Genomic DNA, 25,997 nt, shown 5'->3' with positions numbered 1-25,997 from the left:
GAATCAATCTAGATTAATTTTTTTAAATTTAAAATTTTATTAAAGTTTTCTTGGTTTACAAAGGTATGCACAATGTCTCCTTTTTCAAGTTACATTTTCCATACGTCAGTTTCATTTGTTGAGACATTAGGGTTACATTAGGAAGAAAAGAGGAGAGAAGAGGTGGAGGGGGCCATGGTGGGTGGGGGTGGAGTCGGGAGGCAATATTTCTATTTTGCTTAATGTATGTGTGGGTTTTTGTGTCAGCATCATTTGTGCAGGTTCTCTTTGCTATTCGCTTGTGTTCCTTTGGTGGTGAGAGAAATTGTGGTTGGCCTAGGGTGCAGTTGCTTGTTTGTGATTGGCTGTGTTGAACATTGTTTTCATGTGTGAGTGGGGTGGGTGGGTGTTTTTGAATCAGGTTAGCCATATTGATTCATGTGCTGCTGGTGGATTCTTGTCGTTGTCTTGTTGGGCTGTGTATGTGATGAAAGGGAGCCATACGAGGGTGAAGGTATCGTCTTCTATTTGTCCTTGTGTCAGTTTCAGTTTATTGGTTAATTTTCCTAGTAGGGCTGTTTCCGATACTATTTGGTACCATTTGTCTATGCTTACTCTTGACAGGTCTCTCCAGTGTCTGGCTATGATGTTTCTGGCTGCTGAAAGTAGGTGGGAGAATCAATCTAGATTAAAAGCAGCATGTTAAGGATGAGTATGAATGGTTCCAGATTTATCTTAGAGTTGGAAGGGACCCATGGGTCATCTAGTCTAACCCCTGCAATGCAGGAATCTCAGCTAAAGCATCCATGACAGATGGCCATCCAACCTCTGCTTAAAAACCTCCAAGGAAGGAGAGTCCACCGCCTCTCGTAGGAGTCTGTTCCACTGCCAAACAGCTTTTACTGTCAGAAAGTTCTTCCGAATGTTTAGTCGGAATCTCCTTTCTTGTAACTTGAAGCCATTGCCTCGAGTCCTACCCTCCAAAGCAGGAGAAAACTACATGCTTGTGCAACAGATGGGTTAGTGTGTTTGCAGCCTCTGTTTAAAACCATATCCAGCTTAAAGTAGTTAATTTTTTTTACTGCTTTACATCTGAGCAAAAATCTGCTCTGCTTGCACGTCAATGCTTGATACAACCCAGTTGGTTGCATCTAACAATAGCCATACTAAGAATAGCCCCACTGAAATTAATGGACCTAAGCTAGGCATGCCCATTAATTTCTAAGGGTTTACTCTACGTATAACGAGCAATGAATACAACCCAGTGTGCTATCTTTCTTTTTGTAGGAATACTTTTTACATAGAGGAGAGTTCAAAATCACAACTCTCTCTCTCTCACACACAACCACACATTCAGTCTGAACTGTACACTCCAGGAAGGACTCTACCACATAATTGTTCTGAATGTATCATTCTGAGTCCCCATATCAGCCTAACCAGTCTCTTACAGCTGATAGAAAGACAGTTCTGTACAGGAAACGACATGCAATCCACTTATAGATTGTCACATGTAAGATGAGACTAAAGATGTGCAGGGAACATGGACCCGATCAAGGCTGTTTGTCCACTCCTATACATTTAGGCAGCCCTTATTGTTTTTGAGAGAATCAAACAAGATAATGGTAACCATTATCTGTGTTCCTGTGGCAGGAAAGAAATCTAAATAAATATATCAGACCAACCCTGGGGAGCAAGGATACCATCTTACAAAGCAGATAGAAGACAGAGATGGAGACATGATGTTCCCAAGGCAAAGTATCATCATGATCCACATGGGCTATGATTGAGAAATGGAATACTGACCAGGAAAAAACATGCTCCAAGTATTGATTGTGCCCGTCAACAGCTGAAATGTGCCAAGGCCACAAAAGCTTGGTTCATGAATTTTCCTTAGTAGGAGAAAGCATGACATTTCATTTCATAAGGGTAGGGTATCATAGAATCATAGAATCATAGAGTTGGAAGAGACCACAAGGGCCACCGAGTCCAACCCCCTGCCAAGCAGGTAGCGTGATCGAAGGCAAGCAAGTGCATCCTCACACCTACCAAACTGAGAATGGTATCCAACTAACATACTGGCACAGTGACTCTTTGTTGGGCAATGTATCTTCCCCATCCTATCCTCTCCCCACCACAGTGTGACCCCTAAAGCTGCTCTGGGTTTCCTCTGAAGCAGATTTAGATTTAGAAGAGGGCAGGGAAGTTACATTGTGCAGCCAAAAGTCATTGCACTAGTGTACCTGTTTTAATTGGATACTGCCTTGAGTGTAGCTCCTCATGGGACCATCACTGAGAACCTTATTTTGTTGCCTTATTCATCCATCAGGGAACTACCATTTCTCAGTAGATTTAACTAAGCTATAACTCTGCTGACCTTAAGTTGTGTATTCTCTGCAAACTGAAGGAGAAAAGTACCCAAACATTCCTGAAGTTATTAGTCAGGGACAGGGACATTTCACACAGGGCATAGTTAAAGGGTGGAGCTCTCACCCTCAGGAGATGGTGGTGGTCACAAACTTGAAAGGCTTTAGAAGAGGATTATGAGGAAATGAGGGCTATGCTTTGCCTCCACAGTCAGAAGCAGCATTCTTCTGAACACCAGTTGTTGGAAACCACAAGGGAGAGCGCTCTTGTGCTTAGGTCCTTTCTGAAGGTTTCCCACAATTGTCCAAAGTGAGAAGAGGATGCTGAATTAGATGCATCACTGGCCTGATGGAGCAGGGCTCTTCTTAGGTCCTTACATTTAAAACCAATATTTTGCATCCTGCTGGTTTAAGAGTTTCATAGAATCAATGGAAGGGACCACAAGGGTCGTCTTGTCCAACTTCCTGTAATGCAGTAATCTTTTGCCCCATGTGGGGCTCAAACCCAGGACCCTGAGATTAAGAGCCTCATGCTCTTCCAATTTAACTCATATTTCTAGGGGACCAAATTTTGGTCCAAGAGGGCTGAATATGACCGGAGAAGATCCACAGTACACTGAAATAATTAGTGGAAAGAAAACATTCGAGAAATGCAGAATAATAGATGGTTGGTCCTCCCTTGTTGTTCTCATTCACAAGCCTCATGGGGGGGGGGGAGTTGTGCTGGAGAAAATCTGGAGGACTGTATGTGGCTGCCTGGTGAGAAGACTGTTTGCTTTATTTCTTTCAGCAGGCAACAAAGATGAAGCCAGCCGGTTTTTACAACGAGGAACAAAGATCCACTTCTACCCACACTAAAGATAATGAAAAGTAAGTTATAAGACATGGGAAAATGGAGAGATGTTTCACTAGTGCCAAATGTACAGGATCCCCCCACCCTCGTTCTACCTTTATCTTGTTTCATTGATTTCCCTTGCTCCCATCAAGACCTTTCTGCCTCACACACAAGTGGGATCCAATTATTGCAGACTATCTCCCTCTAGAAGGCCATTGCTCATCAGTGTCAGCCATCGAGGTGATTTGCACTTTCTTTGTGCCACTACTTTTACTCTTTCTCCGTAACCATCTTTGTCAATTCCCATGAGCCAGGCTGCTGGTAACAATTACCGTACCAAGGTGTGAATCTGATGGGAAAGCTAGAGCAAATACTGGACACTGAATGGGCCACTAACTGCAAACACAAGACAGTGGGCTTCACTGGAGGGCATTGTGGGGTGAACTCTTTTCAGTCTGAGGGCCCCGTTCCTTGGTGGACAACTTTCTGAGGGCCACATATCAGGCAAAAGCTCCAGGTCAGTGGGGCCAGAGTTAAAAGTGAGCAGAGTGACAGAAGTGACCCTTTATACAATAGCATACGTTCCAGACATACAAAAGTCTGAGGTCTCTACACTCCCTCCCCTGAACACACTTCCATCTCCCACTCTGTATTTCTTTGAAAATGTAATGTCCATTTATTTATCCATTCATTTATTATATTTGTAACCTGCCTGATCACAGGTTAATCCAGGGAATGGTACAATAAAGCACATTAAAAAACCCAAACAATAAAACCAGTCAATACAATTATACCCTAAAATGAAAGCAGGTAACATGTCGACATCAGCAGGTATAACTATACTTAACCCACACGAATGTCTGAGCAAGCAAGCCTGCCTTCAGCTGGTGCTGAAACTCAAGAAGGGGCCAGCTATATATTGAGAGGGAAGGCATTCCACAAACAGGGCGCCTTCGCAGACTAGGCCCTCTCCCATGTTACTACACAATTAATCTTATCTAGCTGCAGAAAACCAAGGGAAGATTGATGATGAATGAGGCACTCCATTAAGTATTTATGCCTATGGCTCATCCTCACTTTCGGTGGACCCATATTTTGATTGTTCCATGTACTGATTCATTTCCCCGGCTCCAAGAGCTTTTCTCATTGCTCTGTGGCCATGCCTTGTGAAAATCTGATCTTACTCTCTGAGCCGGATTTTATCAGCTGCACAGAAAATCTGCAGAGGGATTTTGCCCTGGCGACACTTCCCAGGCCCCTCCCCAGGCCACACCCTTCACTGGCCCTGCTCTGTACCCTTCCCTAGTGATTTAGTCAGCCTACAATATGGTTTTGAACTGTGATAATACTGCTTGATTGCCTGGATGGAGAATGGAGAGTGGCCATTGGTATGTGGCCGCCAGAAGATTGCCTGTGAAGAAGAAAAGTTCCCCACTCCTGCTTTATGGAACAAGTTAATCCTCATTGAGAATTTGGTCATGATACAATGTGACAAAGAGATGGGGTGTGCGTGTGATATATATTCATTCAGTTGTTTTATATCTGTACTCAACACCTGACAAAGGCCCAGTCTGCATGTCATGCTAAGCCAAACGAAATGTGAATGAGTGAGTATGCAAATATATGGAGCAAGAACTGTGGTGACTTTGCTCCTCCTCTGCTACTGCTGTGCAACCCAGAGCTAAGTCATCGTTTACCTTGGTGTTATGTCCAAACCAGGGATTCTGGTTTGTTTCTTCCAGACAACTCATGAATTATCATTCAATAACAAACCATGGCTAAAACTTGTGGGTTGACTGGAGCAAAACACACCATGAGCCTGGGCTTAGATATAGCATGAAGACAAACCATAGCTTAGCTCTGGGTACTTATGGCAGTAGCTGGATGGTGGAAGGAGCAACACAATTATGACTTTAATTTCATGAACTCGCATACTCGTTCTGTCACACTTAGACATAATTTGACTTAGCGTTATGTGTAAAGCTGTGTGGACTTCCACATGCTGTTCTCTACAAATTATTCCCTAGTGTTCCACTCCCCAAACGCCATTCAAATGATCTTCCAGCACTACTTAACTGGACAGAAATCTCCTCACGGGGGAACAGTGGGTGCCTTATTGGGAGTTATTTTTTTGGGTACATAACAAGGTTGTGTTGCAGGCAATCCCTTAATTATTATCCTTGACCTTGGGAAAAAAAATAACTGAAAATAACAGCCCCAGTGAGATGAAGCAGCTTTGCAATTACATTGCATAATGTTGTCACACGAAGGGGTTGTCAGGGAGATAATGGTAAACACCAGGCTGGGTTCTGTCTGAAAAATAATTGGAGTCAGCTCCCTTTGTGGCTGGTGTAGAGGAGCAAAATGGAAGAGTAAATTAGCAGTTACTGGAGACATTAGCAACAACATTGTGCTTACCAGTGACCAGAACACTGTCTGCCTTTAACTACTGTGGCATGAAATTGCCTCGCTTTCTTTCTAATGACAGCCAAATTTTCAAATGGATGTCCTTTCGATTCAAGCCGCCCCAAAGCTGCCGGCAGCGGGATCTTTGTTTCTTATGCTGCTATTTACAGTAGTTGTAACATCAAGGGCATCATTTGACAGAGATTTCACTCCCACCCAGGAAATAAAGACAGAGTGTGTGTGTTATCGGTGGTGGGTAACGCGCATTATTAGAGGGACGAGCTTTTCTTTTCCGTCTGGCTGGATGTCTCATGGACTTCCTTGAGGTCAGGCACTGTTCCCGAGGGAAGGATTTAGCTCCTGGCAACTCCCTGTTATTTTGCCTTCTTGCTTTCTCCCTAATTGCTGCCGTGCAACACCTGTTTCATCTCAAGAGACCCTCTCCAGCTGTTGTCAGTGCCACCACTCTGCTCCGCCAGCAAAAAGGAATGCTGCGTGCATACCAAAGAGAAGTGTAAGAATCGGAGGATCTCTGCGTGGGTACTTTGCTAGCAATACTTCAACGCCAGCAGGCATCCAGCTTTCTTTCTCTGACGATTCACAGAACCTGGGTCCGCATAGGAACACAGTGTGAGAAGGGCCACCAGCTTTGATGGCTTAAAAAGGCGATTAAGACAAATTTGTGGAGGGCAAGGCTCTCAATGACTCTATGTGACTGCCAGGCTCAGAGAGGGAATGCCTGTGGAAGGCAGTTGCTGAGGTACAGCAGCAGGAGAGGGCTGTTGGCCTCATGTCCTGCTGGTGGACTTCCCATAGGCATCTAAACAATGCCAGAGTTCATCCTGCATCCTTAACTACATATGAAACTGGCTTGGCCTGAACATAGGTGCCAACTCTATAGGGCTGAGGTATCTTCAACCCCACAATTTTCAGGGGGCGGAGGAGCCGAGCATGGAATCAGCCACCTACTGATGCAACAGTCAACACATTGCTTGTGCACTGCCTTGTTCCCTAAGCAACCCCCCCATGCTGTTGTTTTCCCTCATAGGAAAGACCCATATCACTGTGGCCCCTCCGTCACCTGCCCAGCGTCTCTCTCATGACAAGGCTGCCAGGACTGTCCAGAGTGTCCTGGGGGTGTTTCTGTTTTTTTTGCAGAGTCCTGTGCACAGCGGAAGGATGAGGAGTACGTGCCACATACTTTACATTACTTTATTTACACTTCAAAGCTGATAGATTACATACATGCATCTTGCTTCTGCGAGAGCAGAGAAGCAACTCTTCTCTCTTCGGAAGCACCAAGAGAACTGAGAAAAACAGGAAACCAGTGTACGTCACATCCAGTCTCCCTTTCCCGTGGGAAAGCCCAACAGCACGCTGACTGTGGAATGTAAACACCTGTCTTGTGACAAGCACTTTGCTTCGTTTCACCATGGGGATGGGGGGGGGGGAGGCTGCAAAGTTGCCTAGAGCAGTAGCAAAAGGACAGTTCTGCTTCCCGGTCCTGCCGCTGCAGTGTTTTGCAATGGGTTGCTGCCTCTGCTGTGCCTCCTGCTGTAGCCTCCAGGGCAGGCCAAACAGGGACTGTGAGTCCCATCATTCCTCTGCCCCATCTGCCCTCTCCGCCGAGCTCGCTTCCTCCACAGGGCCAGCCACAGTGAAGCAGGAGAGCCAGGAGCCGAGCACAGTGTCATGCCACACAGCCAGGCTTCGCGCTCGGACTCCTCTCGCTATTGGTCTCCTCCCGATGTGACAGCTGCATTGTGCGTGTGATGTCACATATGCACAAACACACCCCCAATGTTGGGCAGAACTCGGCGCCTCAGGTCCTGAGTCTGACAACTGGATGATTTAGCCTTCTCCTATTTGAATCATAGAATCATAGAGTTGGAAGAGACCACAAGGGCCATCGAGTCCAACCCCCTGCCAAGCAGGAAACACCATCAGAGCACTCCTGACATATGGTTGTCAAGCCTCTGCTTAAAGACCTCCAAAGAAGGAGAGTTCTCCTATTTGCTATGTGAAGCAGCTCTTCAAGGGTTGGGGCTTGTTACCTATGGTTGTTACCTGAGGTCTTTTTGACTAGAGATGCTGGGAATTGATTTGAACCTAGGATCTTCCACACACTGTCATGTGTTGTACCACCAAGCAGTGGCTACCACTTCACACAAAGCATTAATGTAAGCTAGCACTTCCAGGTACTTCTGCCATGCTGAGACTGCCTTGCTCAGCAACTTCATCTGAAGAAGCAGCAGCTTCTTCAGGCTGAGTGGACTTTATTTTTCAGGACATGTCATTTCATTTCATTGCGCCTGGGAAGCATGGCCTCTATTAGATCTCATCTCGTGGATGAGTCATTATTACATTAAGTTAGCAGCATAATAAACATGATTTAATATAACTTGAGTCTTTGCTGATGGGGAGATAAGCAAAGCTGTCTGTACACTAAATCTGCCCACTTGTGGGAGAGGCATTGAACATCTTATTTCAGATGAGACACTGAAGAGCAGGAACAGGAAGCATAAGAGATGTGCATTTCCTGGTCTCTCAGTGTAATTGTCACATCCAAAGCTGCTTATAACAGGCGTGTTCGGAAGATGGACTGGTTATTTTCTTATACAGGGCAACTACTCCAGAATCTTAAACAGAAGCGTATTTTCTTTGTTTATTTCCAAATACCTGATCTTCATGTTCTTTCAGCATCCTGTGAATAAATGTACTGATTTGGTTAACTACATTGCACTGAATTCTGCGATGGGCAATCGTGAAAAAAAAATTTGCCTAACATTCGCAACGTTCTTTGCTATTTCTGTGAAACTACTGAGGGACCATGTATTTTTTAAAGAGCAGGCTAGGGACATTGGATACCCATGCAAAGCAAGAATGAGGGCAATCAAGTTAGGGCAAGCTATGATAGCTAAAAATGGAATCTTCACATTCAGAGACAATGCAGATCTAATTATATGATAAACAAAAGGAACCAGCTGTTCCAGTTATTTTTCTAAGCTCACTGTGAAGAGACAGAATTTTGGACTAGGTAGAACTTGGGTTTCATCTAACAAGGAACTTACTATGTATTTATGCCCTTCAGGACTTCTCTCTGGAAATCCTTCCTGTCCTTTTGTCAAATTCATTCATGTTCCATGTGTGTGTGTGTGTGTGTCTAAAAATGTTGGTTACATGTGAATGTATGTAATTTAACCCCTACACCATTTTTCAGAGTGTAAAAATACACCAGACAGGATAAATTTATACCAGAGATGCTGCAGCAGATAATGGAGGAAGCTTAACTGTTTCCCTGTCTGCCTATTCTCTTTTCCAAATTGCTGTCTCTCCCCCAAGTGCTTTCTGCCCAGGGGATTTCAGAAACAGCAAACATTACAGTATTCAGGAACTTTGTGGAGTGAAAAACTACTGGTGTATGTATGGGGCAGAATTTATCAATAGTGGGTGGGGAAAGGATTAAGGAGCTCTGCTTTCTCCACTCTAACCTCCTCCCACTGTAAGCAGTTTTTCATTTAAAAGTGATGCCAGGGTCCAGTTACACTTCTGCTTGTAACTTGAAGTTATCCCTTCAAATAGCAGATATTGGGGCAGGGAGTAATAGTTGGGGGGAAACTTGTGTTTTTTTTTCAGACAACAACAACAACAACCACTATTAGATGCTTCATTAATTGGAGTGGCACAACAGGAACAGTACATTTTTAAAACTAGCATTTTGTCAAATTTCACAAAGTGACACATTAGTGGCTGCAATGGGATGTGTGGTATAACACAAAATGATTTCCACATTTAAGAGAGCAGAAAAAGAAACAGGACTATAAATGGTGCGGGGCTGCCCCCCCCCCATTAGCCCCTCATAATCACTGGGGGAAAGGCACCCCCATGCTCACTCACAAAGAGATGCTCTTTGCACCTCTCCTCTGTTCAGAATGAAAGGGAATATGGGTGTCCAATCCTGGCATTCACTGAAAGGTGAGCATGTTTAAGGGTTGTGTGTTCAACGCAGGGAAGGCTGAACCAAGGCAAACAGGAACTGAGGAGGAAGAGCAAACCACCTCTTGCACATTGTATATTTCTGAGGGGACATTTGCTGAGACCTTTTGCAGGCGCCACAGGAAGTACTGACAGGCACAATGGTGCCCATGGGTGCCCCAATGATAGACCCTGCTTTAGTTCATAGCATAACAAGGAAGAAACTCATTGTTTCTGCTTCCCCAGTTCACCTCTCGTGAGCTCTGCTTCTTGGTGTTGGCAGCACACACTGGCAGAAATATATCTTTCAGAGCTGTTCTCTGCTCTTCCTTGCTACTGTCCAATTAGAAGACTGCCAACAAGAAGACCATCACTCATCCAGCAGCTCCTGACAGAGCTGGACAACTGCAGGACATGAAGTGACCCCTTCTTTTGTATTATCCTCTAGCTCTGCACTAGCCAAAACGCAATTCCTTTTGCTGACGAAAAGTGTGTGAACTTGAGTGTGTGTGAATGTATGTGACTCTTCGTTCCTGATAAGTACTGTTTTCCTTAAAAGGAACTTTGCATTTGACTGACTTCCATACACTTGTCAGCTTATGTGAATTATTTATATTCGCGAGTGGCAAGAACTCATGCAATGCCTCAGTGGCAACTTACGGGAGCAGGCAAGAGACATTTGCTGGTTAAAACTATTAAAATTTAAATAAATTTGCATATTAGGAGCACCTTGGTACATGGGCTTTTTTTTAAACGTATTGAAGGAAAGATACCGTGGCTGTGGCTCAATTCCAAGACCAGTATTCAACTGAATAATTACACAAAGGATTACTGCTAGCAGAGCATGACTTCCCCCATCTCCTCCCTCCACCTGTGGCCCACACCACCCTGAAATCTGTTCTGAAAGCTTGGGGGAATGGACAGAGCAGCTTTGGGGGCAAACAGTGGGGAGAGGGAGGGAGAACATTTGCCTTGTGCCACATTGAACCTAGACTTTATTTTGGAAGCATGGTAACCACTGGAGACACAAATCACGATCCGAAACCATGTTGAAAAGGCAGCTGTTTTCAGCTGGCTTTATTTGTGTGAATATGGCCCAGGTTACATGAGAAGTAATTTGCATCTGGGGTGATATCCATATTTGGGTCTCTAGTGACAAGGGATCAACTTTTCTGAAATTCTTGATATCAAGCTATCTCCGCAGGTGTTTTTCTTTTTTTTCTAATCCCCATGTCACTCTTTAATATTGATAAGAAGCGAGTCCCTCCCCCAGTTCCATTAAAAATAGGAACAATTCTCACATATTATATGTATTACTATACATATGTAGCAATGCAAACAACTACATAAAATATGTATATATAAATAAATATAAAATACAAATTTAGCTTGTAGAAATATAGTACAGTCATACCTTGGGTTACAGATCCTTCAGGTTACATTTTTTTGGGTTGCGGACTGCCAAAAACCGAAAGTACCGGAATGGGTTACTTCCAGGTTTCAGCGGTCGCGCATGCGCAGAAGCGCTAAATCATGCTTTGCGCACGTGCAGAAGTGCCAAATCACAACCCACGCATGCGCAGACATGCCGCTGCGGGTTGCGAACATGCATCCCGCATGGATCACGTTTGTAACCCAAGCGTCCACTGTATAGCAAGAGGTTTGATACATTATACACACACACACACACACACATATACATATATACATACATATGTGTGTGTGTGTGTTTTGGCTTGTAACTTTATATTCAATTTTGCATAAAAGTTGTTTTTTTAAACAAAGAAACTCTGACAATGCATTAGTGACTTAGACATACATGGGTACTCAATGCAAGAAGCAGTCTGATGTGAGCAAAGCTGTCCCGCATCAGAACCACAAAAATCCACATTGGATTCCCCCTTCATTCCTTCCAGTGAAAACAATGCCACTGGATAATGTATTTATTGGTTGCATTTATAGCCCACCTTTTTTCCAAGGAGCTCAAGGTGGAGTACATGGTTCTCCCTCTCCTCAATTAATCCCCATATATGGTTCATATTCCTGAAAGGAAAGCCACAGTGGTTACATTCTGCACTGACATCTCTGCAAAAGGACTAGGAAGGCTCCAGGTGCAAGAGAGATCTTCCTGATTCCAGGGTGGCCTCAACAGGGATAGGCAAATATGTTAGCTTTGGCTTCTTTCAGTGTAGCATTTTCCCATTAAGTTCAGTTCTCCATGTTTCCACATCAGTTTGCAATAATAAAAAAAGAAGTCATGAAAATTCATCACCATTTTTTTGTGAATTTCTGTAAATATGCCTAATATGCACATTTTCCAAAGTAATTTCTCCTAAAATAATACACGTTTGAATGCTGTTTGCATTAATATATGCCTCTTATGCAGACTTTCTCTGAATATATGCATGCTTTTACACATTTCTTGGCATTGCAAAATTTAGAAAGATGCAAAATTCAAAAGATGGCTGTGTTTTGATCCAGATATTGGAAAGCGTGAATGAAACTAGGCTCACCTTTAAGTGCGACCTCAGTCAAACGTCTTCCCTCAGTTTCGGACTGAACTTGTTCAGAAATGCTGTGGAAACATGACTCCCAGATTGTGGGGAGAGAGGGGATATTCATCAGCTGAATTTATCCTGCCATGTATTGTTTTACAATGCAGTCTCACAAAAAGTAAATGAAAATAGCATCTGCTCATGTGTGCCTTCTACCTGGCTTTGCTTGTTGCTTTGAGGAAAAGAGGCCTAAGAGCAGATCAGGCTAATTACAGTGGTTCCTCGGAATACGCTTCAGGTTACATACACTTCAGGTTACAGACTCCGTTAACCTAGAAATATTACCTCGGGTTAAGAACTTTGCTTCAGGATGAGAACACAAATCGTGCAGCGGCAGCAGGAAGGCCCCCATTAGCTGAAGTGGTGCTTCAGGTTAAGAACAGTTTCAGGTTAAGAACGGACCTCCGAAACGAATTAAGTACTTAACCAGAGGTACCACTGTAATAGATTATCCTTAGATAGTATGGAGCTAGGCTTTGTCCAGAGAAACGGCTGGACACTCTGGTTAAAGGAAACAGAGAATGACAGCCCTATATGTTAACTTTATCACAGAGTATAAAAATCACCAGGTAGCGCAAAAGAAATGCTGCTTTAATCTCTTGAAGAAGGAGAGAGGCATACTGCTTTGTCAGGTGCTACAGAAGGAGTGATAGTCTTGCCTGGGAATCCTGCTACTGAGTGTTATGGGAACTCCATCTGGGCAGCATTAAACAGAGATTCTGACTGGTGAAAAACACACTTCAGGCCTGCCCAAGCCGAATGTGGCTCACAAGAGGGGTCACAAGTGGGTCAGTTCATCGCATGCTTTTACTGCCTGCCTGGGACTGCCAAATTGGAAAGAGGAGTGTCAAGTACCTGACAAACCACTTTATGGGGCTCGTGGGTTGTATCTGGTCTGCTGGTTCTCACTGTGTGCAGGTCTGTCGTAGGTTAATGCTGTGCCAGCACTTCTGGTGTTAAAGTTGACGGAGGAGTCTCAAGTGCTGATTCCTGTAAGTCCACAGCTGCATATTCCTTTCATTATCTACTGTACTCTTCTGTACAGTTGCCACATTAACAAGTCAGCCATGGTTTAAATACCTGTCTGTCCATGAGGAATAGACTTGAATAATGGAGATCTTACAGGGCTGGAGTGTTGTTTGGGGGGTGTTGTTGTAGACGGAGTTGTTGCTGTTGGTTTTTTGCATCGTTATTTTAGATCTTGTTGTGATTTATGTGGAAATACACAAGTTTGGTTGTGCATTTTTTAATGTATATCACTACTTTAGATATGATGTTATGTATTTTTTAATGCTGTAAACCGCCTTGAGCATGATTTTAACTGTGGAAAGGCTGCATACAGATAAAATTATGTATGTATCTTTATTTAGAACATCCAGTATCTATCTTTATTCAGACCATATTTTTCTCTGCCTCTCCCCTCTCCCTTGTCCTCCTCAACTCCTAGGTCCTGCTCTGAATAATTTTCCTTCTTATTTCAAGTTCACCATGTGTTAGACTGACTCCAAGTCTAGCCTTTGAATTGGTTGGGAGCACCACATAAACCAGGGGTGGAGAACCTGTGACCCTCCAGATATTGCTGGACTCTAACTCCCATCAGCCCCAGTCAGCATGGCCAATGGTCAGGGGCGATGGGAGTTGCTGTCCAACAATCTCTGCAAGGCCACATATTTCTATCCCTAGTATGAACCCTTCCTTGCTGGTTTAGTCAAAGGCTGCATTCAGACAGAAGGTTATTCCATCTGCCTGATGTTGCCTTACCTGTTAATTTCCATATTTTATGTGATATTTCACATGACATAAAAGCCACGTCTGGGAATCTAGTGGAATCTAGCAAAAATCTAGTGCTCATTTCCATGTTGTTGTTGTCGTCAAAAATCTGTTTGCACCCCATTAGCTTAGGAAATCACAAGCATTTTGCATTGTAATTTTTCCTTAGTTTTTATGATCATATCCCTGAACTCATATAATGAAATCTGGGGCAGTATCCTGGCATACAGTTCTTTCCTGCCATTTAAAATTTAGCATGACAAGACAGTATATTGACTGAATAGCCAACATCCACACCTCTGGTTGATTAGGTACCTCCCAAACACCAGACTTTTGACAAGGAGCACCAAACATTCCCAATTGGTTCCATAGCTCCAGCACTCCAATGGGCTGCAACAGTTAACAGTTAACTGGTTCAGATTTTGTTGTTAGAGGACTTTTGCACATGCAGTCAACATGCAGGAGACCACAGTGTAAATATGCACCTCGATTAACCCCAAATAATAGAAATAAGCAACATACTACTTCCTTACAGAAAGAACATCTGCTATTAATTCATTTAAAATCAAATTCTGTTACAATCAAGTCAGCTCCACCAAAGACTGGAATGCAGAAAGAAAATAAATTTACACTGGCTTTGCAACAGTGCTGCTGAGAATAGAATTTGGCTCAAAAAGATTTAAAGATAAATTTCACTTGGAATTATTGAAGCCTCTACTTATAATAGGGAATGGATAGATATCTTTCTGTTAGATCGTTCTTCTTTCTGTCTTATTTAATCAAATCCTTGCACTGTAATCAGCTCTGATTCTAAGCCTCTATCTGCAAGGAGCAGAATAAGCTTAGAAAATAAAATGATTTAACATGTTGTTTCCTTCCCCATTTCTGTGCTGGTGTAATATATTTCACAATTTTTGTCACTCCTATTTCTACAAAGAGGTATGCGTGAAATTTGTATGGTGTTCAGTGGCTGTAAGGACTATTCTGTAAAATCATTACTGAGTGACAAAATGTTGACACATTTTCCCATCAAGGTTTGTACTCTGGTTGTAGGGACATCACTTTCCCTAGGACACAGACCACGATGTACCTAGGGATGTGCAATTCTTCTTCTAGATAGCTTACCCAATGGTGTTGTGTCAGATCGCTAGACAGAATGTGGATTTGGGACAGTATATAATCAGTGACACCACTTCTGATTCAGCTTCCCACTGTCAGCACTATTTTTAAACAAACATATTATTCTTGCGATTTTCTTGATGGTAATAACATTGTGTTTCATCAATGTACAAAACCAGAACTAGAACCACTGTCTAGTCCTAGAAGAAGGGCAAAAGTCACTTCTGTTCCATCCCACGCTGACCTGCCATTTGGTGCAACTTTCCTTTCCTTGTTTTAAAGTTTAGCTCATAATCCAGGCAAAATTAAGAACCATAAAATCCAATTGAAATCAACTGGGCTTGAAGTTAAGGGCCTTTACATTCCTGTATAAATCGACTGCACATATGCTTGAGGGCTTCTTCCAGGCATCTGGTTGGCTACTGTGAGACTACATAAAGGACTACATAGGCCTTCAGGGCTTGACTTGTGTTTTTATTTACACACACACGCCTCTCTAAAGCATTAAACTAGCAATTCGTTTCCATCAAGCAACCACCATCATGCATATTGCCATCCTTCTTTTTCTTTCCATCCATTGCATATCCCCTTTTTTCCCCTTTGCATCCTGCATAACACATTTCTCATGGCGGCCAAGGACTCCTAATGGTTCTGGGGATGGGAGCTGAGGGACTCTTATGTGACGTGCACCTTTATCTCAGCATCGCACTGCAATCACCACTTCATTCTCTCAGCAAAGATTATCAAACCAACAATCCCAAAGCACATCAGACCAATTGGGTGCACAATATAAAGGCAGTAGAAAAGGAATTCAGTTTGCCTCTTCAGGCCATATTCATCTTCCCTTTCCGGCTGAACGAATGAAAAAAGATTATATATATTTTTTCAGTTTACAAGTGTGCTACAATAATAGATTTCTCATGATCTTGCTGAGATTATACAAAGGAAATTGTTATGTAGACTGCAACACTTCCTCTTTTTGGAGTACAAAATTCTCTGATTTATGACCAATATGACTCATGAGGTAGAAGAAAGGATATCATGGTTCTTGTAAAATATTTGGCAAAATAACTATATTAACACCTACATGCCTTTAACTAGAGAACAAATTATGTGTGTGTGTGCAGACTCTCACACACTAAGTAGGCCCTATGATTCCAGGAGCAAAAAACCTCCTTTTTTATTCTGACCAACCTCCTTCCTTTAGCCGCAGTGCTGAAGCTAGTAGTGACATTAGCAAGGGACCCAGAAATCCAGAAAAGGATATAGGCTGCCTTCTGGAGGCAGAGACCTGAATGCAGTTTGAAAGAAGGATATTTTTTCCTAGCTCTTCTCACTTTTGCCTCTGATGAGCATGTTTTGTAGGGGGGGAGGGGTGTTGTAGTTCCCCCAAAACCTGTTTCATCAGATGTGACAGCGAGACAAAGGATATGCATGTGTAAATCATGGAAACCTAAGCCTCCCTTAAACCTCTTTCAAATTTTCTAAAAGTCATTGCCCTTCCCCAGACTTAAATACAGAAACAAGATGGAGACAATGTTCACTTTAGAAACAATCGGTCTGCCAATGGCTAGTTGCCATGATGGTTAAATGGAGTTTCCATGTTCAGTTGCAGTAGTCCTTTTTATATGATAATCTCATATGAAAAAAATGCACGTAGGTCATGTTGGAAGAATGCTACTGCTGTGCTCTATCTGCTTATGTTCATGGAGCCTCTGTATGATTCCTGCATGAAAAAGGCTAGTAAGGTAAAGGGACCCCTGACCATTTGGTCCAGTTGTGACCGACTCTGGGGTTGCAGCACTCATCTCGCTTTATTGGCCGAGGGAGCCGGCGTACAGCTTCCGGGTCATGTGGCTAGCATGACTAAGCAGTTTCTGGCGAACCAGAGCAGCGCACGGAAACGCCATTTACCTTCCCACCGGAGCGGTACCTATTTATCTACTTGCACTTTGACGTGCTTTCGAACTGCTAGGTTGGCAGGAGCAGGGACCGAGCAACGGGAGCTCACCCCATCGCGGGGATTCGAACCACCAAACTTCTGATCGGCAAGTCCTAGGCTCTGTGGTTTAACCCCTGCGACACCCGCATCCCAAAAAGGCTAGTAGACCACTGTATACTAGTGGCTGGGAAGCGGTAACAGGACACTTTGGCATCCAGTTGGCCACTGCAGCATTGAAGATGCTGGACTAGATGCTCCTTTGGACTGAACTGGCAGAGCTCTTTTTAATGTCCTGATGCTCTGCTGTTTTCAGCAGACAGATACCTGCTGATGTCTACATATTTTCTGAGCAAATTATTTTCTTCCCCTTCCATTTCTTTCACTGCAAAAATAATCCTGCCCCCTTCTTCTTTGATATGAGATGCCCACAGTATCTTCTAATGAGATGGAATTCCTATTCCCAGAAAAGCACTTTAAACAAATTAAGTGAATATCCTGTAACCGCACCCAAGAGGAAATAAAACCCAAATCTGCAATTCATCAGTCTGCCTACTTAACAATCTTTGCATTCCGCAGCAAATCATACATTTTTGATAGGCAGCTGATTTCTTCTTCCACTAATGGACTTGGGCGCATTGCTAAGAGCAAAACAGGAATAGAGGCTTGTGTTTGAAAAAAGCAACTGGCCAGGCATCAGTCACCTCTGCTTGACTTCCTGTATGCCTGACTTCCTGTACCACCACCACCCTCCCCAACTGTAGGCAACACACTGATAGGCCGGCTTTTTTTTACAGATGGCTTCCTGTGATAGCTTTTCCTGGTCACCACAGCAAGCTGGAGAGATGAATGTGCCCTTTTTTTTCTTTTTTCTTTTCTCTAATAACCACCTGAAATTTGTCCTTTGAAAGCCGTAGTGGACCTGTTGCATTTGCCGTACCCAAACACCTTAATGAAAATATATCCACTTACCCTCAAGGAGAGAAGCATTCACACTTTAAAACATGAATCTCTGCAGAAAGCTTTACCATGGCTATAGGGGTTTCTGGTTTGTGTTTGTTTTGACTTGGACCTGACCCACAGTCAAAAAAGTTTAAGTTGCATAGTGTTTTCTAGGACAATAGGCATGAGGCTTGTCATTGCGATGCTTGATTTATGAGGACAATGATAGATATGAAAAGAACCACAAGTTTAGTCACAAGGCTAACTTATTGGAACAGTTCCCTGTGCCCCTTTCCGGACAGGGATAGCCCAACTTCTGTTATCTATTCTCTGGTAACCTCTAGGATAGATTACTACAACATGTTAAACATGGGGCTTTCTCCGAAGGCAATTCAGAAATTTCAGCTGGTGCAGAATTAAGCAGCCAGGTTGTTCATTGGGACAGTTTGAACACATAATACCAATCCTAGCCTGACTGTGCTGGATGCCAGTTAGTTTCTTAAACAGCTCAGGGACTCTCTTTCCCCATATGAACCAACCCAGCCCCTGCAATCATCATGTGAGGCTCTGTTTTGTGTGCCACCTCACTGAAAGATTTGGAGGGTGACAACACAAGAACTGGCCTTTTCTGTGGTGGCTCCCTGCTTGTGGAATGCTGTCCCCAGGGAGGCTTGCCTGGCACCTTCATTACATATCTTTTAGGTGCCAGGCAGAAACATTCCTTTTCAGCAAGGCCTTGAGCTGATTAAAGGTAGGCTTTTAAGTGTGCTTCTCTGGGTGGGTGGAGGTATTGAGTTTTTTAGTGTTCAACAACTTTGCAGGTGTCGGGAATTTTACTTTTTGAAATATGACACCCCTAACATGTTAGTATATTATGTATTGTGTGTTTTTAAATACTGTAAAGTGTATACAATACTGGATGTAAATTTAGTAAATAGTCAGAATCCCATTGTCTGTAACTGTGAAAAGTGCTTCCAGAGTAGGGGAGTTAATATAAACATTTTATAAAAGCAGAGCTGACCAGTACAAAGGGGGGTCCTTAGAATAGAACTTTTGCCTAAATTTCAGATTTCAGTCTCAACTGTTAGTTAAAACAGGGAATGAGGTCCATTTGTGCAATGGGACTCCCCCACCCCACCCCGCGGCCCCTAAACCTGTTCTGGGATTTGACATCTCCAGTTAAAATAATTGCAGAACAGATTTCTCAGACCCCAGAGAACTAGACATTCCCTGGCAAGATGGATCAGTTGACTTAGAAGATGGTAGGTTCATATGTTCTGCAAAATGCAGATCTGTACCTCTGCTCTTTGCATGCAGCAATTGGAAGTCACACTTGCACAGGAAATAAAATATCACAATCTGATTGACACTGACATGGAGTAACCCCTGCACAGTTAATTTGCCTTTTTTTCCCTCCTGGAAAAAAAACCCTTGCCTTATTAAACTTAGCAATAGCAGGCAGTTTGCCCAGGCATGACTCTTGGATAATGAGGAAGATTTTCTAATGTATATCCCATCAGTGCCAATATTTACCTCCCTACCTAGCTTTAATAAGCTCTGAGAGTTCTGAAATCTCATACGGATAGGTTTAAGGTGAAATTTGCTTCACTCGTTTATTCAGATTAGTTCATATGTTCCGATTAAGGCTCTACTGGGGGACATAGTATGTGAGGACATTCTTCAAGCAGTCCTTCTGCCACAGATCCCAGCATTGTAGAGTTAAGGTGGAGTAAATGAATGTTTCAGAGCTCTCTATCAAGGTGTTTGTTCCCTTGTAGATCCAGGACCAAACAGTAGGGTGAAGATCAATGTAAAGGTTTGGAAGGAAAGAGGTGTTTTTACTGTTTTATGAATATACCTTTCCCCTGTTCCTGCACATGGTATTTTCAACATAGTGCAACTTGAGTTGGGAGAAATCCAGTTATGGAGAGTATGTAGTGTGTGTGAGATCACCAGCTCACCTCCTCTGGCCAAATACATGGTGTAGTTCTGCAACTTTTAAATAAATTTTAGCCGCCTCCCCTCTCATTTCTCTTCTATCTCCCTCTGTTTCTCTTTTTGCCTGTCTCACAAGGCAAGGCTGTGCATTGATTCAGCATTTTAGCTCCTACTATTTTATGTTTGTTGTGTAGGTCCTGACCCTGAGGTAAACACCTGAGGTAAACACAAACCAAGGGTGAAGGACCTGCTGTGGAAGTTCTCTAAACACAAAAGTCTCAGGAAAGCACAAATAATTCAGGAAATTCAATTCTTCTCTCGTATCTGGCATACACATATAAACGTACTATACATATCAATTCCAATTATTTGTTAATGTTGAGGAAGAGAAAGGCTCAGTGCCACCACCTAGCCTAAAAAGATGTGGCAGTAAATGTAGTCCTGTAGGAGTAGAAGACAATCGGTAGCTAGTGGGAAGAGAGGTGCACATCTGTCTGCCTCATTATTAAGATTGACAAGGCATTTAAAAACATTCCTTTTATTCAGGCATTTGACGGCTGGAAGTTGTTGCTCCTTGCAGTTATTGTTAGTTGTGAAATTATTAGCCTTGAAACTATTAGCTGTGAGGATATGTTTAACAATAGTTCTTTACTTTTAGTTTGTAATTGTATTAACTTTTCATGTTTGCTGCCCTGGGGAGGAAGGGTGGGATATCCAATTAATTCTTCATCATCATGGCTTATGTTTGATCTGATTCACTGCTATAGCTGGACACTGCTGTAGCCAAGACTCCTCCTGTGGGTCAAGGTGTGAACCTAACATTGTCTGATACTTAGTTAGCTTCAAAACTCACCTGGGGGCTCAGGATGAGTAATAACAGTTTAACCCAAATCCAGGTGTTTCTGCTCTCAGTGTGTGGACAATGGCCACTGTTGGGTGCTGATCCACAGTTGCAGTATGAGACAGAGCAGTGTTTCCTGGACATTTTAAAAGCAGTGTTCTCACAATACATGTCCTTTTTTGTTTGTTTGTTTGTTTCTTGCTTTTTTATGCTGCTCGTTTACGGGTATGCATTCAGATAGCCTACTACTTGCCCAGATAGGCTTTCTGCATCATCATGACCACAAGCTAGTATTTATCTGCACATCGCAAACTTACTTGATTCTTTTCCATTTCTCTAGGGCTGTATCTACAAAGCTGAAGCAGAAGGCGATGGTAAAAAATGTACAGACTTCCCCCAAGTTAATGGTTGGAGGAAAGACGCTCATATTGACCGAGAGGTAAGCATAGGCATTTGATGGCAGCCTTTATGCAGTGAAAGACCACAGGAGTGCCAACTATCAAACTGAGGAAAAACCAGACTAAGGGTCAACACATCTTTATAAATATGGTAATGTTACAGTACCTGGACACAGTTTACAAACCAATAAATTGGGTAGAATTACTAGGAATATTTGGAAGAGACCTGGATCCTTTTCTTGAGGAGCTGTTGAGTTCTCTCCATGTGCCTCATTTTCATTGGGCTATGGGGTTAGCAGATTTTCTTTTCTTTTTCTCTCTCCCCCCCGCCCCACCGTGTAATGCCTTTATTGATTTTCTTACATGGTAAAAATTATACATTCCAACTGAGATACAGAAAATAAAATTAAAAAATTACCAAATGATCCTTAAATTCCAAAAAAAGAAAAAAGAAAAAAATACTTAATTTTACAATTACTTTAATTAATTAATTAATTAATTAAATTCTCCATATGACTTCCAACCTCCTCACTGAGGGCTCATCTCCCCTCCCCCTTTTATTATCACTGCTTAAATGTTCCTTATCACCCTTTCTTTCTTTAATCTGTCTCATGTATTCTTTATCTAACTTACATATTGCAGAGTTTAGTCAAAGCATGTCAGGGTTTTTACTTATGACAATGTTTAATTAAATATTCTTTATAAATTCCCCATTCTTTTTTATACCTTTGGGTTGGCTGTCTTCTAATGATCTCTGTCATTTTTGCTAGTTCAGTATAGTCAAACAGTTTCTCCTGCCATTGCTCTTTCGATGGTATCATTTCACCTTTCCATTTTTTGGCGACCAGTATTCTTGATGCTGTTGCAGCGTATAAAAACATTATTCTTTTTTCCTTAGGAATCCCTGGTGTTAGCAGATTTTCGTTCTTCCTTTGCTTCCCCTTAGTTGCTTTAAAGTTGTCTAGGTTTGTGGCCTTAGAAAGCCCTATAGCCAGTTATTACTCTCCTTGCAGACAGCAATGAGGACAACATTGTGTGAGCATTTGTTATTGTAAAGTAAAGGTAAAGGTACCCCTGCCCATACGGGCCAGTCTTGACAGACTCTGGGGTTGTGCGCCCATCTCACTTAAGAGGCCAGGGGCCAGCGCTGTCCGGAGACACTTCCGGGTCACGTGGCCAGCGTGACATCGCTGCTCTGGCGAGCCAGAGCCGCACACGGAAATGCCGTTTACCTTCCCGCTGGTAAGCGGTCCCTATTTATCTACTTGCACCCGGAGGTGCTTTCGAACTGCTAGGTTGGCAGGCGATTTGTTATTGTACTTGGCTGGTAATGCCACAGGGTCATTCAGCCATCACCATGTATAGATTGGTGCTGTCAGGGAACTGCCATCGGCTCAGGGGCGAGAGGGGAAAAGCCGGATGGATTACAGAGAGCCCCCAAAGATCATGGGAAGCAGCACCTTCTCAGCGGAGGAGAGTAACCATGCCTCCAATAGAGAGGAGCTTCAGGGCTTGGAGGAGGCGAGGCGGTGCCAGGACACCTTGCCTGAGCAAAGCGGGGAGGAGAGAGGTCCTCCATTACCCACGCCCTCCCTGCGCAGTAGGCGTCTGTGCAGAGAGGAGAAGTGCAGACTGGGCGTCAAGAAACTACTCTGCTGGGGAAGGTTTAAGGACCGCCCACTCACAGATTCTGTCGGTAAATGACCGAGCCACGGAATAGTGGCGCTCTGCATGGTGAAGGTTTTTTGGCACCAATAATGAGGCTTTACAGCCGACCAGGGAGGCATTTGCCTGATTGCTCTTGAGTAACCCCCTGATATCCTTACAGGTGCATTCATGCTAATGCAGAGCCTTCATTTGTGCACAGTGCTGTGATTAGTTGGCGGCAAGCGAGTTGCCAGAAACACCATGAACATGCCTAGCAATGCTGGCTTTTGTTTTTGCGGCTGTTGTTGTGTGGTTGCTTGTGCTCCTGGCTGAACATAGGATCATGATTCCTTTTTCGCTAGCATTGATCCTGGTGTTGCAGGTTCCTGGGATAGCCCTACAAACCAGAACCCATAAAATTATGAGCAACATTTTTTTAAAAAAAATCTTCTCAGATGTTAAGCTTCATAGTGATTGTGAAGTGAAAGTAAGTTTGTGCGGCAATGTTATTTCAATACAGTGGTACCTCGGGTTACATACGCTTCAGGTTACATAAGCTTCAGGTTACAGACTCAGAAATATTACCTCGCGTTAAGAACTTTGCTTCAGGATGAGAACAGAAATTGTGCTCCGACGGCACGGCAGCAGCCGGAGGACCCATTAGCTAAAGTGGTGCTTCAGGTTAAGAACAGTTTCAGGTTAAGAACGGACCTCTGGAACAAAAGAAGTACTTAACCTGAGGTACCACTGTACTAAAATAGCAGCAGGTTGAAAAGCCATAAAAGAATAGTGACCAACATTTTTGGCACGATGCCGAAAGTCCAAAGCAGTGTCTAAAAAGGAGATACTCAGTGAGTACTACGATATTTTATTATATATTTTTTTCCCTCCAGCAGCCCTCTGAGGTGGGCTGTGTTGAGAGAGTGATTGGCCCAAAGTTCCCAATGGTTCTTCAAGAGCAGGAGGTAATTTGAATGCAAGTCTTTATGATCTAACACTCTAACAAGCCCAGCACATTGTCCTTGAACTCTGTTTGAAATTCTTTATCTCCCTGTGCCATGGAATGAGCACTAAACAGCACAGCAGAGGAGTAGCAGGCTGGAGTAACAGCCAGATGCCATGCCTAGCCAGTTTCACAGACCCTGTCTAGGAATGCCACAGTTTCCCAGCTATCTGTTATACTTGGAGCACCAATGACTTAGATTGGCTCCCATGCATAAAAGTGTCTTATCATCTCTACTGATCTTGGTACAGTGGTACCTCGGGTTACATACGCTTTAGGTTACATACGCTTCAGGTTACAGACTCCACTAACCCAGAAATAGTGCTTTAGGTTAAGAACTTTGCTTCAGGATAAGAACAGAAATCGGGCTCCAGCAGTGCGGCAGCAGGAGGAGGCCCTATTAGCTAAAGTGGTGCTTCAAGTTAAGAACAGTTTCAGGTTAAGTACGGACCTCCGGAACGAATTAAGTACTTAACCTGAGGTACCACTGTACTGCCTTTTTCACAACCCGTGGGAGCCATTCGTTCCTACTGATTTCATGATGCCTTCAGTGTCTCAAAAAACGGTCCATATATGAGCACTAAGATCCCTAGTATTTTCATACATCAGACATGCTGAGATTTATGGAAAGAAAGATGTGCTAGGCAAAGGAAGAGAAGCTGTGTTGTTGGAGAATCCATTGGCTAAGCAACTGAGCATCTGTTTTGCATGCAGACAGTCCCAGGTTCCCAGCATCTGCAGGTAGGGCTGGGAGAGAACCCTGCCTGAAACCTTGGAGAATTGCTGCCACCCAGTGTAGACAGCACTTAGTATAAGACAGCTTCCTCTGACCCTGTGCACTTTTTAAAATTACTGCATTATCCGAAATACAAAAAATTATATATATATATATATATATATATATATATATATATATTAAATGCTGAGATTCACTGCTTTGTTTCAAACTATTCAAATAGCAGTCTCTTAAAGTATATGCATATACTCAACACTACTATTTGCTTAATATTCCCTACCACATTTCCATGTCATCATATCCATTGTTCTCCAGACTAATTTATTTTCCAGCGTACTTGGTAAACTAGTAGCTAGCCCCAAATCGAGGACTTACAGTATCTGGATTTCCCATTACTTCTGAGCTATTTTCTATTCATCAGCAAATGAAGCCAGTTTTGAAATTAAATCTCTATTCATTCTCAGGGTCAATTTTTTTCTCATTCAAAAACTTTACAAAATTAATAATGGATCCTGCCTTTTCACATGTTTATGTCTCTATTTCCTTTTTGTTCTTTTTCTTAAAAGTATTCTGTCTCATTTTTATATGGTTTTCGCTTCCACTCTCATAATGTGCTGATACAATCATATGAGAAGGAGATTTCACGAGTTTCTAGATTGTCTCAAATCCTCCAGTAAGATTTAGTAAATCTCTTAAGTGCATTGTATATAACATACAGCATATTAAAGTGGCTTAAAAGACAGAGTAGGTGGGGGGGGTGACCTAGGATTACATATTAGAGTATACATATGGGGACATATATGGGGATATAACATTAAATCATGGTTTGATGTTTCATGAGCAAATCTTCTGTTCAAATAAGCTCATCACCTTTTGATGGTTCTCGTTCACTTCCTTGCTTCTTTGTTCAAGACAAACCATAGCCTGTCATTATACCTGAACTGGTTTGTTCTTATCCTCTAGAATGATTGACAACTGTGTGAATTGTCACATACTTAGATTGGACAGAATCCCAAGTGAGATGACAAGTTTGAAGAGTTTGAATTCTGAGCTATACCTTTCCAGATTTAGGGCAAGAGGGGATATTTTTCATTGATACGTCATGGGAGAACATTTAGAATGTAGTTACTATCATTTCAGGATTAGAACTTCCAGAGAGGTAAGTGGGTTTTTACTGTCATGGCATGAACAACAAAGAGACTTATAGTATCTTGTCTTCACAGATTTATTGTAGTATAAGCTTTCATAGACTAGAACCAACTTCAACAGATACTAAAGTTTACACTGCAATAAATTTGCTAGTCTTTAAGGTGCCACAAGGTGACACCACAAGGGACGCAGGTGGCGCTGTGGGTTAAAGCCTCAGCGCCTAGGACTTGCCGATCGAAAGGTCGGCGGTTCGAATCCCTGCGGCGGGGTGCGCTCCCGCTGCTCGGTCCCAGCGCCTGCCAACCTAGCAGTTCGAAAGCACCTCCGGGTGCAAGTAGATAAATAGGGACCGCTTACCAGCGGGAAGGTAAACGGCGTTTCCGTGTGCGGCTCTGGCTCTGG

General features: G+C 42.9%; 1 protein-coding gene across 5 annotated transcripts in view; it reads left to right on the top strand.

The window, feature by feature from the left end:
* Window positions 1–25,997, top strand: part of LOC307203256 (uncharacterized protein) — a 46,028-nt gene that overhangs the window by 3,515 nt on the left and 16,516 nt on the right. For 4 of the 5 annotated variants that reach the window (XM_079953946.1, XM_079953948.1, XM_079953944.1 and 1 more), the window contains exons 2-3: window positions 3,133–3,212; window positions 21,003–21,101. In XM_079953946.1, coding sequence (XP_079810072.1) covers window positions 3,133–3,212; window positions 21,003–21,101 — 179 coding nt within the window. The remainder of the gene's footprint in view (window positions 1–3,132; window positions 3,213–21,002; window positions 21,102–25,997) is intronic. The other variant, XM_079953945.1, reaches the window with a different exon arrangement.

Source organism: Podarcis cretensis (assembly GCF_951804945.1).
Source record: "Podarcis cretensis genome assembly, chromosome: 1".
Lineage (NCBI taxonomy): Eukaryota > Metazoa > Chordata > Lepidosauria > Squamata > Lacertidae > Podarcis > Podarcis cretensis.
Note: the sequence above shows the minus strand (reverse complement) of the source record. Positions and strands in the feature narration are given on the sequence as shown.